This window comes from Dendrobates tinctorius, unplaced genomic scaffold (assembly GCF_039654945.1).
Source record: "Dendrobates tinctorius isolate UK_male_01 unplaced genomic scaffold, ASM3965494v1 ptg000203l, whole genome shotgun sequence".
Taxonomy (NCBI): Eukaryota; Metazoa; Chordata; class Amphibia; order Anura; family Dendrobatidae; genus Dendrobates; species Dendrobates tinctorius.
The window spans coordinates 27,478,024-27,493,050 of NW_027361870.1; the positions used below are offsets into that span (position 1 = coordinate 27,478,024).

General features: G+C 49.5%; 1 protein-coding gene across 1 annotated transcript in view; it reads right to left on the reverse strand.

Moving 5' to 3' along the window:
* The window catches only part of CIMIP6 (ciliary microtubule inner protein 6), a 53,955-nt gene that overhangs the window by 35,515 nt on the left and 3,413 nt on the right, over positions 1-15,027 (reverse strand). The window contains exon 2 of the mRNA XM_073553921.1: positions 12,236-12,467. Within this exon, the coding sequence (XP_073410022.1) occupies positions 12,236-12,467 (232 nt within the window). The remainder of the gene's footprint in view (positions 1-12,235; positions 12,468-15,027) is intronic.

Sequence of the window (15,027 nt, forward strand, 5' to 3'; positions counted from 1 at the left end):
GGGACACCACAGGGGCCCCGGGTATTTCAGCCTTAGTTGAACTAAGCCCCCGTGACATTATAATCGGCCCACATTTTTTCAGGAGTCCATGGATCCATTAGATTCCATAACCCGCCAGTTGGCGGCGCTGTCCATACAGGTGCAAACGGCATCTGCAGGTATCGGTGCAGAGCCGAAGTTTCCGCTGCCAGAACGATTTTCAGGCGATCGCAGCAAATTTGTCGTATTTCGGGAGGCCTGCAAATTATACTTCCGCATGCGGCCAATATCCTCAGGTAATGAGGCCCAGCGAGTAGGGCTGGTGTTGTCATTACTGAGTGGTGACCCCCAAGCATGGGCATTTTCCTTACCAGCTGACTCTGCTACATTTCATTCGGTCGATAATGTTTTTTCTGCCCTCGGGCTCATTTACGATGACCCTGACCGACTGGCTCTAGCGGAATCTAAAATCCGCGCCCTCCGCCAGGGGGAGCGCTTGGCAGAAGACTATTGTTCGGAATTTCGCCGCTGGGCTGTAGACACACAGTGGAATGACCCAGCACTGCGGAGCCAGTTTATTCATGGGGTATCAGTGAGGGTGAAACAAGCCCTCCTGATGTATGAGACTCCGGCATCATTGGAGTCTGCCATGAGTTTGGTGATACGTATTGATCGCCGTTTTCGTCAGGGGGCACAGGAGACGCTACCTCTGGGGGAAAACAGAGGTGCAGGTGTGGTTGAAGTAGATGAGTCCCCTGAACCTATGCAGATTGCTGGCGTGGCACAGGTTCAGCCTCGCGCTCCGGGATTCCGGAAGCCCGGAGCATGTTTCTACTGTGGTAAAGGAGGTCATTATGTTAACGTTTGCCCGGTACTACCTAAGAGGGTCACACCGGCGGAAAACTGTTAAGCTCAGAGGGTATGGAGGAGACCCAACTGAGCGTATGCATATCCTCCATGATGGTATCTCAATGTATGCTCCCTGCCAAGGTTATTATCGCCGGCAGAGAGCTACCTATATCAGTGTTTGTGGATAGCGGTTCCGCCACCAATCTCATAGATGAGGAGTTTGCACACACCGCCGGGTTTAAGATCGAAAAACTTCCTCACCCCATACAGGTGGTGACCATTAATGCTGTTCCCCTCCCTCAAGGGGAGATTACTGAGTTTGTGGCAGAGGTGAAACTCCACATTGGGGTCCTACATTCTGAGTCGGTTACATGTAGGGTCCTCCGTAATCTCCCAGCTCAAATGGTCCTGGGTTTTCCATGGCTGTCCAGGCACAACCCGGTAATTGATTGGAAAACTCAGGACATAGTGCAATGGAGTGGTTTCTGCCAAGACAATTGCTTGGCCACGTGTGTCCGCCGTGACGCCCAGCCTGCCGGAGGCTTTGCAGGATTTCGCGGATGTTTTCTCTGAGAAGGGTTGCTCAGAACTGCCTCCACATAGAGCCTATGACTGTGCTATTAGGTTAAAACCCGGGGCCAAATTACCTAAGGCCAGGATGTTTAATATTTCTGGTCCTGAGAGACAAGCTCTGAAAGACTACATCGCGGAGAGTCTGAGCAAAGGTCACATCCGGCCTTCGTCCTCGCCTGTAGCCGCGGGGTTTTTCTTCATTAAGAAAGATGGGGGGTTACGCCCGTGTCTGGATTTCCGAGAGTTAAACCAGATTACTATCCGTGATCCCTACCCAATGCCGTTGATCCCGGATTTGTTCAACCAGGTAGCGGGGGCGAAATGGTTTTCCAAGCTGGACCTCAGGGGGGCGTATAACCTCATAAGGGTCCGTCAGGGGGATGAGTGGAAGACGGCGTTTAACACTCCTGAGGGTCATTTTGAGAGTCTGGTTATGCCGTTTGGGTTGACCACCGCGCCTGCCGTTTTCCAACATTTTATTAATGATGTATTTGCTCATGTCCTGGGGAGATTTGTGATTGTATACCTGGATGATATCCTCATTTATTCTAGCGATCGGGACACTCATTTGGAGCATGTTAGGCAGGTGTTACAGTTGCTCCGGGAGAACCAGCTCTATGCTAAGCTGGAAAAATGTTTATTTTTTGTCCAGGAGTTGCCCTTTTTGGGATATATTGTGTCCGCAGCCGGTTTTAAAATGGACACCGCTAAGGTGCAAGCGGTGTTGCAATGGGAGAGGCCGGAGAGTCTGAAAGCACTCCAGCGGTTCCTTGGGTTTGCGAATTATTATAGGAAATTTATAAAACACTTTTCGACTGTCGCCAAACCGCTCACGGACATGACAAAGAAGGGTGCCGATCTGGCGAACTGGCCTGAGGTGGCTATACGTGCATTTGAGCGTCTGAAGAATAGTTTTGCTTCAGCCCCCATTCTGGTGCAACCAGACGTGTCTAAACCTTTTGTGGTAGAGGTTGATGCGTCGGAGGTGGGAGTGGGGGCAGTACTGTCTCAAGGCTCGTCCTTGAGCGAGATGCATCCATGCGCCTACTTCTCCAAGAAGCTGTCGCCGGCCGAACGGAATTATGATATCGGCAACAGGGAGTTGTTGGCCATCAAACTGGCTTTTGAGGAATGGCGACACTTCTTGGAGGGGGCGGCTCACCAGGTCACAGTTATCACCGACCATAAGAATATGCTCTACCTGGAGTCGGCCAAGCGTCTGTCTCCTAGGCAGGCTCGCTGGGCATTGTTTTTTACTCGCTTCAATTTTCTTGTGACGTACCGTCCCGGGGCTAAAAACACCAAGGCGGATGCTTTGTCTAGGTGTTTTCCGGGGGGAGAACCTCGGGAAGAGCCGGTACCCATCCTCCAGAAAGGGGTAGTGGTCTCGGCTCTCACGACTGAGGTAGAGGCGGAGATTGCCGAGGCCCAAGAGGAGGTACCACCAGGACTTCCCGCCAACAAATCATTTGTACCCCTGCATCTTCGGCCTAAGGTGTTGAAGGAACACCACGATTCGGTACTGGCTGGTCACCCAGGGGTGAAGGGCACCTTAGAGCTGGTATCGCGTCGTTTCTGGTGGCCCAAAATCCGGCAGGACGTGGTCTCGTACGTGGCAGCTTGCATCACGTGCGCTAGGGCTAAGTCACCCCGAACCCGTCCTGCTGGCACACTACAGCCTCTGGGGGTACCCAATAGGCCATGGACAGAAATCTCCATGGATTTTATCACTGACTTGCCAGCCTCGGCAGGGAACACGGTCATCCTGGTGGTGGTTGACCGTTTTTCAAAGATGGCGCATTTTGTGGCGTTGTCCTCTTTGCCCAATGCTAAGACGTTGGCTCAGGTATTTGTGAAGGAGGTGGTCAGACTCCACGGAGTACCGTCTGACATAGTATCTGATAGGGGTACGCAATTTGTGGCGAGGTTTTGGAAAGCTTTTTGCTCTAGGTTGGGGATCAAGTTGTCACATTCATCGGCGTTTCATCCACAGTCTAATGGACAAACTGAGCGCATGAACCAAAATCTAGAACAGTATTTACGATGCTTTGTGTCCGACAACCAGGAGGAGTGGTCTACTTTCCTTCCTCTGGCCGAATTCGCATTAAATAATCACCGCCAAGAGTCATCAGGAGAGTCTCCATTCTTTTGTGTGTACGGTCAACATCCTCAGTTTTGTACCTTACGTCAGGGTGACTCCGGGGGTGTCCCGGAGGAGGATCAGCTAGGAGCCCAAATGTCATCAGTCTGGAGGCGGGTGAAACAGCATTTGTTGAGCATGAGTGCCAGGTACAAACGGGTGGCTGACAGTAGACGCGTGCCAGGTCCGGACCTGTGTGTGGGTGAATGGGTGTGGTTAGCTACGAAGAACATAAAACTCAAAATCCCATCTTTAAAACTGGGTCCAAGGTTTATTGGGCCTTTTAGGATTTCTGCCATCATTAACCCAGTGGCTTATCGGTTGGAACTTCCTGCGGTGTACAGAATACATAACGTTTTTCACAGGGCTTTATTGAAAAAGGTGGTAGGCTTGGTGGACACGACGCCGATGCCACCTCCAGTCATGGTGGATGGCGAGTTAGAGTTCGAGGTCGCCAAGGTGGTGGACTCTCGAGTAGTACGCCGTACTCTTCAGTATTTGGTGCACTGGCGGGGGTATGGTCCAGAGGAGAGGTCTTGGGTTCCAGCCTCAGACATACATGCGGATCGGCTGGTCAGTTCTTTTCACCGTCGTCATCCGGACAAGCCGGGTCCTATGAGTCTTGAGGGCCCTGGGGTCCCTCGTAGAAGACGGGGTACTGTCATGTCGGACGCTGTTCACACCACAGCATCCGGCAGGCAGAGGTAGTTCCACCTCCAGCCACTATAGCCTCAGTGGCGCCGGTTTAATCTTCAGGCTCTCGGGGGTTAATCCTGCTGGAGACCAGGTTGGAAGGTTAGTCACGCCCACGGTCTTTAAATAGTCATACTGGCATATGGGCGTCGCCGATTATAGCTTGTGTTTCATACCAAGTGGTTCCGGTCTGGAGTGGAGGTGTTCAAGAGAGAGAGATTCATATCTGGTGTCGTATGATCCGTCGTTATCCTTTCTCCTTCCCATATTTGTGTTTAGTTGTTCCCTGTTCACATTACTGTTTATTCCTGTGTGTGTGCGGCGCAGTGCAGTTTAAGTTCTCCCTGTCTGTCATTATTTGTGTGGGAGCTTTGGTGGTGTGACTCCTCACTGGGTGGAGGGTTAAGTGCAGGGCTGAGCAGGAGATAAGGAAAGGTCGGAGGCTCAGGCATTTGCACCTTCAGCAAAAACCCTGGGTTGAGGGTCAGACAGGGTTTCCCCTAGTAAAAGGGACACCACAGGGGCCCCGGGTATTTCAGCCTTAGTTGAACTAAGCCCCCGTGACAGATATTAATAGACTCCCTCCCAGACTAATAACACCAGCCCTCTGCAGCTCCAGAAATGACGCATCCATTAGATGCACCGATTCTGGCACTTAGCCTCAGCTCTTCCCACTTGCCCTGGTGGATTGGCAAGCGGAACACAGAGTTAGTACCGTGAGAAATTTCCGGGTACAGTGATGAGCGGTGAAGTAATTAAGGTTACCGCAGGTCACAGGCAGTGGTTCTCACGGTAAGCTCTGTGTGAGTTTGCCACCTGTGGACTGCTTTAACGTTACTGATGTCACTGTTTGCACTGTGAGAAAGTTTTCATGCTGTGAGCGGTGACATCACTAAGGTAACTGCAGTTCACAGGCTGGCTCACAAAGAGCTTACCATGAGAACCGCTGCCTGTCACCTGCGGTAACCTTAATTATGCCACCATTCAGTGCAGCCGGAAATTTCTCACGGTACTCTCAGTGTGTTCCAGCTGGTGTGCTGTGCGGTCACATTACTGATGTCACCACTCAACACACCATCCGAATGTAGCAGAGTTGGGGATCGCAGTGGGAACTCCTTAATATGGAATTACAGAAGACAGGTGAGTACAACTTTGATTTCCTTGAGAATAAATGGCTAAAAGAGGGTATGGGAGTGTTTTTTTAATTAAAGGACATTTCTCTGTATCTTTATTATTTTTGACTATGGGGTTAGTAATGGGGGTGTCTGATAGACACCCCTCCTTTACTAACCCCTGGGCTTGATGTCAGCAGACATAAAACTGCTGACATCAACCCCAAAACTATTACTCTGATTGCCAAGGCTAAGCGCCAGAATTGGCGCATCTAATGGATGTGGCATTTCTGGGATCCTGAGGGCTGGTGTTATTAGTTTGGGAGGAGGCCAGTATCCATTGCACCTTCCCAGCCTATTAATATCAGTCATTAACTGTCTGTTTAGCCTTTGCTAGTCATGAAAAAAAGAGGGGACCCCATGTCATTTTTTTGGGGGGTCCCCTTCTTAATAACCAGTAAAGGCTAAGCAGACAGCTGTGAGCTGTTATTAATAAGTTGGGAAGATCCATGGATAGTGGCCCCTTCCCAGAATAATAACACCTGTCCCTGTCTGCTTTCCCCCAGCTGTTTTTTTAAAAATTAGGAGAATCTCAAGCCATTTTTTTTTTTCATTTATTAGCTAAAAACATGTACAGTAAGCTGCACATGGACTGCTCTATATATGTCACTGACATCTTTCTATCTATTCTATCTCTATATCTATTCTATTCAGTCGGCTCGGGTTGTGAATTTACTGTACTTGGCTAAGGAAATGTTGGTTTCCTATGAGATGGGTGTGTAAAAATCAAACGGCATACACATGGGTCCATGTGCTGTGCAATTTTTTTCTCGCATCCTTTAACTTGCATTGGCAAGTCTCACCCGATATACACGGCCATTAGCAGCATGCTGCAAGTTTTTTCTTGGATCGATCACAGCTGTGAAAAAAATTGCAGCTGAGCACTGAATCAGTGAATAACATTTGTGAGAGTGAAATCCGATTTTTTTATTGTATTTCACTTGCTCAAATTATACGCAGATGAGTATGAGCCCTTAAAGCACTGTTTGCAGCTCACATGAAAAACAGTGTGGCCACAGTGAGGGTGAGGCTTAGCAAGGGGGAGAAAGCGGGGATAGGTCATGTTTCAGTGACCTATCAGTCAGAGACAGGAGGCAGGCTCTGTGCGAGGAAAAGGCATAGAGGCAGGATAGCTGTAGTGCACGGCCTGCCCACTGCACTTGCAACTCATTAGCATACAACTTCAACTATATATTTGTTTCTGTAAAACAGCAAAATGGATTTCTACAAGAAATGTAAGGTGTAATCAGCATGAATTACATACATGCCATTAGTTTGAGGAATAAAATCCTTATGACAGGTTATCTTTAAAGACAGTTTGTCAGGCCCTGTTCACAGTTTATAAATCTCATCTACTTGACCGCTATTGTAATGTGCTGTGAATTTTAGCTCTACAAATTCACAGGTAAAATCCACATTATATCCAGGCTTGGACAAAGCCTTAGAAGGGTGGTTCTGTCAAAGTATTGGGTCGATATAGAAAAGATCTACAACTCATCACAGAAAAATGTGACCTAGAATTGGGATGGTCTTATCACAGAGGTGTCATTTAGGTAGATGTCACAGTATAAGTATTACCTGTATGAAATCTGACTAATAGGGCAGGGAGGTGTCAGGGAAATAGATTTTCCGGAGACCAAAGACACTGTCCATGGGATATGGTGGCTTCAAGTTGGAGCTATAATTACATTTCCCATACATCCCCGAGCAAAACTAATCCAGAATCTGAAACACCCAACCCATTCCTAGACAGTGATATAGCCAGGGGTGGATTAAGGGTAGCCAGGGCCCTGGGCTGTTCAGACTCTGTGGGCCCCTCGGTCATGTGAGGGGATTGGGAAGTCACTAGTTTTCATGATGCATACGGTGCGTCAAGGGGCGGGAAGGGGTTAAATACTGAGGTAAAAAAAACCTCTGCAAATACGCAACATGTGCATGAGGACTCACAAATTCTGAGGTAAAAAACACCAAATGCCCAGCGTGTCCATGAGGCCTTACAAATACTAAGTGAAAAACTCACCAAATACTCAGCGTGTGCACGAGGCCTTATAAATACCGAGGTAAAAACTCACCAAATACTCAGCGTGTGCACGAGGCCTTACAAATACTGGAAGGCTTCCACCCAACATCTAGTCCTGACTCACCTGTACCTTAGATCGAAACCAGCTAATAGTCTGCAATCACATGCTGACCTGGACCCATGACCTGTCAGACAAGTTACTTCACATGAGTCACACAGAGGCTTCTGCTTCATGAACTTCCCCAGATAGAAGCAGCCTCCGATGTGCAGCCTGTGGCCAGATACACAGGAAGAGACGCTCCTCATCACAGGCTGTGTCCAACATGTCAGCAGAGGGGTTAACGCCAGACAAGTCGCCGTTTCCTTACACATTGGACATGACGCTGCATCTGGCGACATACAAGCGCACATTGCGCAATGTTAGTCATGTCCCAGATGTTCAGCATGTGGAGGACCAAGGGGGGACCAAAAAAGACCCCAGGAGCATGGGAAAGTGGATGGCGGTAGGAGGGGAAGGGTTTATATAGGGGTCGGAGTAAGTAAATATACATATATATGCAGGCAGCGCACAGATGCACAATCCTCAGGTTGTATAACTTTCAACTGGTCAAAACATTTCGCTCAGTAGGCCAAGAAAGAAATGTGTCAGGAATAAAGTACACCTCATAGTAACTTATGTGTAAGGCAGAGGTGACAAAACCCGCCATCTCGTGCCCACCTTACTAGAGGTGCCCACTGCCCACATATAACAAAGTTGATGGAAACAGGTGACTTCCACTATGATGATTGGTTACCGGCCGCCTGACCACACCCATTTCACAACTAGTCACACCCATGTCCACGCCCCAACCACACCCATTTAGCACTGCTGATCACACTGACTGGTACTGAGGGCACAGTGGCTGGTACTGTGGGCACACTGACTGGCACTGAGGAAAAGAAAGAAAGAACAGAGAAAGAGAGAAAAGAAAAAAGAGAGAGAAAGAAAGGAGAGATAAAGAAAGAACAGAGAGAAAGAAAGAAGAAAGAAAGAGAAACAGAGAGAGTAAGGAAGAAAGAACAGAGAGAAAGAACGAGGGGACAGAAAAAAGAACAGAGAGAGAAAAAACGAGGGGAAAGAAAGAACAGAGAGGGAGAGAGAAAGAAAGAACAAAGAGAAAGAAAGAGGGGAAAGAAAGAACAGAGAGAGAAAAAAGAAAGAAAGAAAGAAAGGGGAAAGAAAGAACAAAGAGGGAGAGAGAAAGAAAGAGGGGAAAGAAGGAACACAGAGAGAAAGAAGGAAAGAGAAAGAAGGAGTTGAAAGAAAGAACAAAGAGAGAAAGAAAGGGGAAATAAAGAACAGAGAGGGAGAGAGAAAGAAAGAGGGTAAAGAAAGAACAGAAAGTGAAAGAAACAAAGAACAGAGAGAGAAAGAAAGAAAGACAAGGAAAGAGGGGAAAGAAAGAAAGATTCTATAAAGATACTATACCAGCCTGGCTCACATTGTAGTGCCCACCTGAGCCTCCTGGTGCAGGACATATCATGATCCACTCACATGGCCAATATCCCCGAGTCCAAGGCGATCCCGCTGTCCGTGCTGTCGGAAGAGGACATAGGACATGGTGATGATCTGAAGCATTCCCTGAAGCGCCTCCATGGTTCCGTCACAATCTCCTCCGGTCAGCTTCCAGCACGTCACTTCCGATGGAATGTCACGTGCGAGTTTTCAAGTGCTGCTCGGGGCTCCGCCGTATACTCCTGTGTCCGCGGGAAAAGTAAGCTCCCGGTCGGGGCAGTGGGGCAGACTCTCAAAATCTGGGACGGTTGGGAGGTATGAATGCTCCCCATCATACACCATGTACACGCATGGCTCCGCACACCTCATACACACACGGTTCCGCTTTGTATGCCTCGTACACACGGCTTCGCGCCGTACACCTCGCATACACACGGCTCCACTCAGTACACACATGGCTCCACTCCGTAAACCTTGTACATATGCGGCTCTACGCCGTACACCTTATACACATGCGGCCACGCTCTGTACACCTTGTACACACATGGCTCTGCTCAGTAAACCTTGTACACATGCGGCTTTGCTCCATACACCTCATACACACACGGCTCCACTCCATAAACACACGGCTCAGCTCTGTACACTTTGTACACACAGGGCTCTGTTCCGTACACCTCATACACACGCGGCTCCGCTTTGTACACCACGTACACACACGCGGCTTTGCTCCGTACACCTCGTACACATATGCGGCTTCGCTCTGTACACCTCGTACACACACGCGGCTCCACTCCGTACACTCGTGGCTCTGCTCCGTACACCTCGCACGCGCGCGGCTCCGTACACCTCTTACACGCGCAGCTTCGCTCCGTAAACACACGGCTCAGCTCTGTACACACAGGGCTCCGTTCCGTACACCTCATACACACGCGGCTCCGCTCCGTACACACATGCGGCTTTGCTCCGTACACCTCGTACACACACGTGGCTTTGCTCCGTACACACATGCGGCTTCGCTCCGTACGCCTCGTACACACATGCAGCTTCGCTCCGTACACCTCGTACACACACGGCTCTGCTCCGTACACCTCGTACACACACACGGCTCCGCTCCGTACACCTCGCACACACACACGGCTCCGCTCCGTACACCTCGCACACATGTGGCTCCACTACGTACACCTCGCATGCGCGCAGCCCCGCTCCTTACACCTCGTACACACACGGCTCCGCTTCATACACCTCGCACGTGTGCAGCTCTGCTCCGTACACCTCACACATGTGCAGCTCTGCTCCATACACCTCGCACATTCGCGGCTCTGCTCCGTACATGTCGCACACGCGCAGCTCCGCTCCGTACACCTCGCACATTCGCGGCTCTGCTCCGTACACCTCGTACACACACGGCTCAGCTTTGTACACCTCGCACACACGCGGCTCTGCTCTGTACACCTCGCACACACACGCAGCTACATTCACTCTGTAAACCCCTCCTGACCCCACACATAATTCCCTCTTCCAGCACCATGACAACCAGCACAGCAGTCCCACATACAATACATTGAGGGCTGTGTGCACAGGACCTGTGACCTCATCACAGGTCCTGTGCGCACAGAGCAGAGATTTATTAGTGAGGGGCTGGCGCTGCAGTGGCCGGTGGGTCTGATAGGGGGAGGAAGGGTTCGGTATATGGGGGGGGCGTGGCGTTATGGTGGCAGATTATAATGGGGCAATTTTCCTTGTGCTGGTGGGCCCCCCCACACCACTGGGCCCTGGACTACCGCCCAGATTGACCTCAGTATAATCCGCCACTGGATATTGCTTCTGACCTTTCCTTTGTGCCTGTTCGCCCTTATCCAAGATGGAGTCTTGTATCTCATCTTGTCATGGAACTTCCTGTCTGTTCTGATTATTTAAGTCCGGCCGTGTGCTCCTCTTTGCCTGAGTATTTTGTTGCTGTTGGCTCCTGAGCTACTCACTGTCTGCTGGTGGACTACCTGCTGCTGCTCATTAGTCGGTGCTCTGCCTCTCCACGTTCTGCAGCCTACAGGTCTCTGTGCATCTCCCTGATCCTGTCTGTGCTTAATTACTGTCTGGACATCTAGTGTGGAACTATTCGCCTGTGGATCTGCTGTGGCCCGTAAAGAATCTTGAGACATCACCATCTCCTCTAGGCCTGTGTTTGTTGGGTTGCGTTGCTGGACTTGTGTGGGACTTTCAGCCCAAAAATGTATATATAGTGACCTTCTGCTGTTAATGCCACTCCTTATAATGCTGGTCTTCTACGTTTAAGTGCCATGCGCATTTACACCCATATGATTGCTGGACTTCTACACTTTAGTGCTGTGTGCGTGCTCCATCATAATATCGCTGGACTTCCTTATTAAATGCGGTGTGCTTACTCTCATACTAGCTGCTGGACTCCCATGTTTAGTGACTCGTGCACACCTGCATATTACTGTTGGACTGGTTCATATTAGCGGTCGCGCCCCACTCGTCAGTTACACTGGACATTTCCATATTGTGCTGTGCAGTCATTACTGTTGCAGGAAGTGCTCTGTTAGTTTTGCTTTACTTTCATCATTCTATATTGTGCAGTGTTTTCATTACTATTGCAGGAAGTGCTGTTATTTTTGTTTCACTTGCATTATTCTATATGTGTTGTTTTCATTACTATTGCAGGAAGTGCTCTGTTAGTTTTATTGCACTTCTTAATATACTTATGTACATCAGCTTTGATCTCAGTTTCATATTATCCCACGCAATCCGAGTCCGTAGTACTCATATAATTGTTACACTCGCTGCCCTTGCCCTGAATCTAGTTAAGCAGGTCATAATACAGTTGAATCTTGGCCCCCCTACCTGGCACCTAACACCAAGGTCCCCCCCAGTTACACCTTTTCTTAAGGCGGCCATACACTTTAGATGTCTGTAGGCTAAACCATGCTTCAGCTGATCGTTCAGCCACCAGCCATCTCAGCAGACTCTCCCATAGACAGGAGCGCACACTCAGCTGAGCGCTCGTGTTCTCTATGAGAAAGCCGCTGACTGACATGTCGGCTCGTAGCTTATCTCAGGGACAGAATGCGATCGGCAGTCTGAAATCAGAATTGCATGCCTGACATCTCCCCCGACCATCAGTCGCCTGACGCCCCCATACACATTATATCGTTGGCCACACCAGGATTCTGCTGACATTAGTTTTCTTTGCATGGGGCCATAGGGCTGAGTGCCTGGTTAGTAGCATCTGTGGTTGTGCCAGGTGGCAGAGGACTATGACGCTAGTCAGGCTCACAGTATTGGGCGGCACTTACCTGCTTGTGTTTGGTGTTTGAGGTTAACATGTAGGTTGTAGGTTCATTCAAGCACCTGACATTGTCTCGGATGAACCTAGCATGGTACGGATGTGGCACGTTGTTTCGATTTGGAGACCTGGGATGTGGCGGAGGGTTATCAGACTTCTTGACCAGAATAGGAGGCATGATTTTACTTTGATCCAAACTCACGTCAAATAGATTTTCATTAAATATTCTGTACGTATTTGGCCTGTTGACAAGAGCAATAGTTATCCCAGATAATAAATCAGAAGTCACAGAAGAAGGATTCATTTTGGATGTCACATTTTTCCTTGTCCTCCACAAATCCATACACTGCAGCATTGCTCATCCTGAGCTTCCCTGTTCATATGGTGATTGCAGAACTACAGAAAGAGCCGCTTAGTTATGTGTGCGGGAAGTAGGTGAACACCTGAGGAAGGCTGGGCACAGCTGAAATGCACTGCGTTTTTAAATACATTTTTATTTTCATTTTATCTCTTTGCCTTTGTCAGCGCCGGATTTTCTACTCCTGAACTCTCCAGTTTGGCCGCAGCCATCAGTATTTGTACCCGCACCCCCCAGCATGTTAGAGGGTTTTCTTTTAATGTTCACACCTATACTCACCTACTGCGCTCAGAAAAGCGCTACTTTCCTTTCTCACCCTTTTTTTTCCTCCCTGACAAGAGGATTTTCTCCAGATTTAGCCCGTCTCCTAGAACATGCTCACTTTACCTTTCTTCCATTTGAGTCACTGGAATCTGGTGGCCTCAGTGCAAAATCTCCAACAAGACCCTCAGGTATCACAAGTATCAGTAATTAATAGTATTGATCTGGGTCAGGAGGGACCTTCTGAGGCCCCCTAGGATCCAGGGCCCTGCACCCATTATAATTACGCCCCTGCCCTCTCGCACCCCGCACCTTGCAGTACAGAACATCAGTATGACTCTTGGACCAATTCCCTTCCCCCCTAATTTGCTAATGTTACAGTATGTGGAGAAGGGTACCCCTAATAAAATGTGCACCCCTCAGGAAGAGCAGGTTGTCTTGTTCCTTCTTTCCATTCTCCTCTCAATGGCTGCTGCTGATACATGCTCAGTATTTATATACATTTTTGAACACTTTGACTCTACAGGGGGCACTTTAGCTTTATTTGGGGAAACACTATGGCTCTTTATGTGGAGGCACTAGCTGATTATGGGGGCACTCCAATTCTGCTAATGAGGGCTCAATCACTGGTTACGCAGTCTGGCTGTTATGGGGGCTCAGTCACTGATTATGGGGCAGTCTGGCTGTTATGGGGGCTCAATCACTGGTTATGGGGGCAGTCTGGCTGTTATGGGGGCTCAATCACTGGTTATGGGGGCAGTCTGGCTGTTGTGGGGGCTCAGTCACTGATTATGGGGGCAGTCTGGCTGTTATGGGGGCTCAGTTACTGATTATGGGAGCAGTCTGGTTGTTATTGGGGCTCAATCACTGATTATGGGGGCACTCTGGCAGCTATGGGGGCTCAGTCATTGTTTATGGGGCACTCTGGCTATTATAGGGGCTCAAGCACTGATTATGGGAGGAGTCTGGCTGTTATGGGGGCTCAATCATTGATTATGGGGGCAGTCTGGCTGTTATTGGGGCTCAATCACTGATATCACTGATTATGGAGGCAGTCTGGCTGTTATGGGGGCTCAGTCACTGGTTATGGGGGCAGTCTGGCTGTTATGGGGGCTCAGTCACTGATTTTGGGGGCAGTCTGGCTGTTATGGGGGCTCAATCACTGATTATGGGGGGCAGTCTGACTATTATGGGGCTCAGTTACTGATTATGGGGGCATTCTGGTTGTTATGGGTGCTCAGTCACTGATTATGGGGGGTAGTCTGGCTGTTACCGAGGCTCAATCACTGATTATGGGGGCAATTAGGCAGCTATGGGAGCTCAGTCATTGTTTATGGGGCACTCTGGCTATTATAGGGGCTCAAGCACTGATTATGGGAGGAGTCTGGCTGTTATGGGGGCTCAATCATTGATTATGGGGGCAGTCTAGCTGTTATGGGGCTCAATCACTGATTATGGGGGGCAGTCTGGTTGTTATTGGGGCTCAGTTACTGATTATGGGGGCACTCTGGCTGTTATGGGGGCTCAGTCACTAAGTATGAGTGCACTTTGACTTTTATGGGGGCTTGATGAGATTGCGAGGGCACAGACTATCTGATAAACTCCATCAGCCGTATGGCCATGATTCCTGCCCTCTGCCTTGTTCTCACCCCCTCAGTCCTCACACTGGTGTGGTCACTTCTTCATTCATCTGATAACCTGCAGACACACAGGCAGTGAGCGGCCGGAGCACCCGGAGGGGCCGCACTTACAGCACGCGGTCGGGCGCTCTCTTCTTCCTCGCCATGTACATCTCCATGGTCCGGTACATTGTGCCGCGGCGCAGACTCCCGGGAAATCACTGCTCCTTCCAGGGATATAGCACCGCGTTCTCGTCGCCTGGTAACCACTTTGGGCGCATGCGCAAATGTGTGTCTGGAGACGTGACTTGTGCTGTAGCCTTCATATACTGTGATGTAAAGTTCACAGCACAGAGCGGCGGAGGCTGCAGGCGGTGTGCGTGCACCCGTCATCTGTCCAGCCGTCCGTCTATCCGTCTCTCTGTCATTTATTTGTCCATCCATCTGTCTTCATCCATCTGTCAGTCTGTCTTCTATTTGTCTTTCTAGCTGTCCAACTGTCCGTCTATCTGCCTATCCATCCATCCATGATCTATCCGTCATCTATTGGTCTGTCCGCCTGTC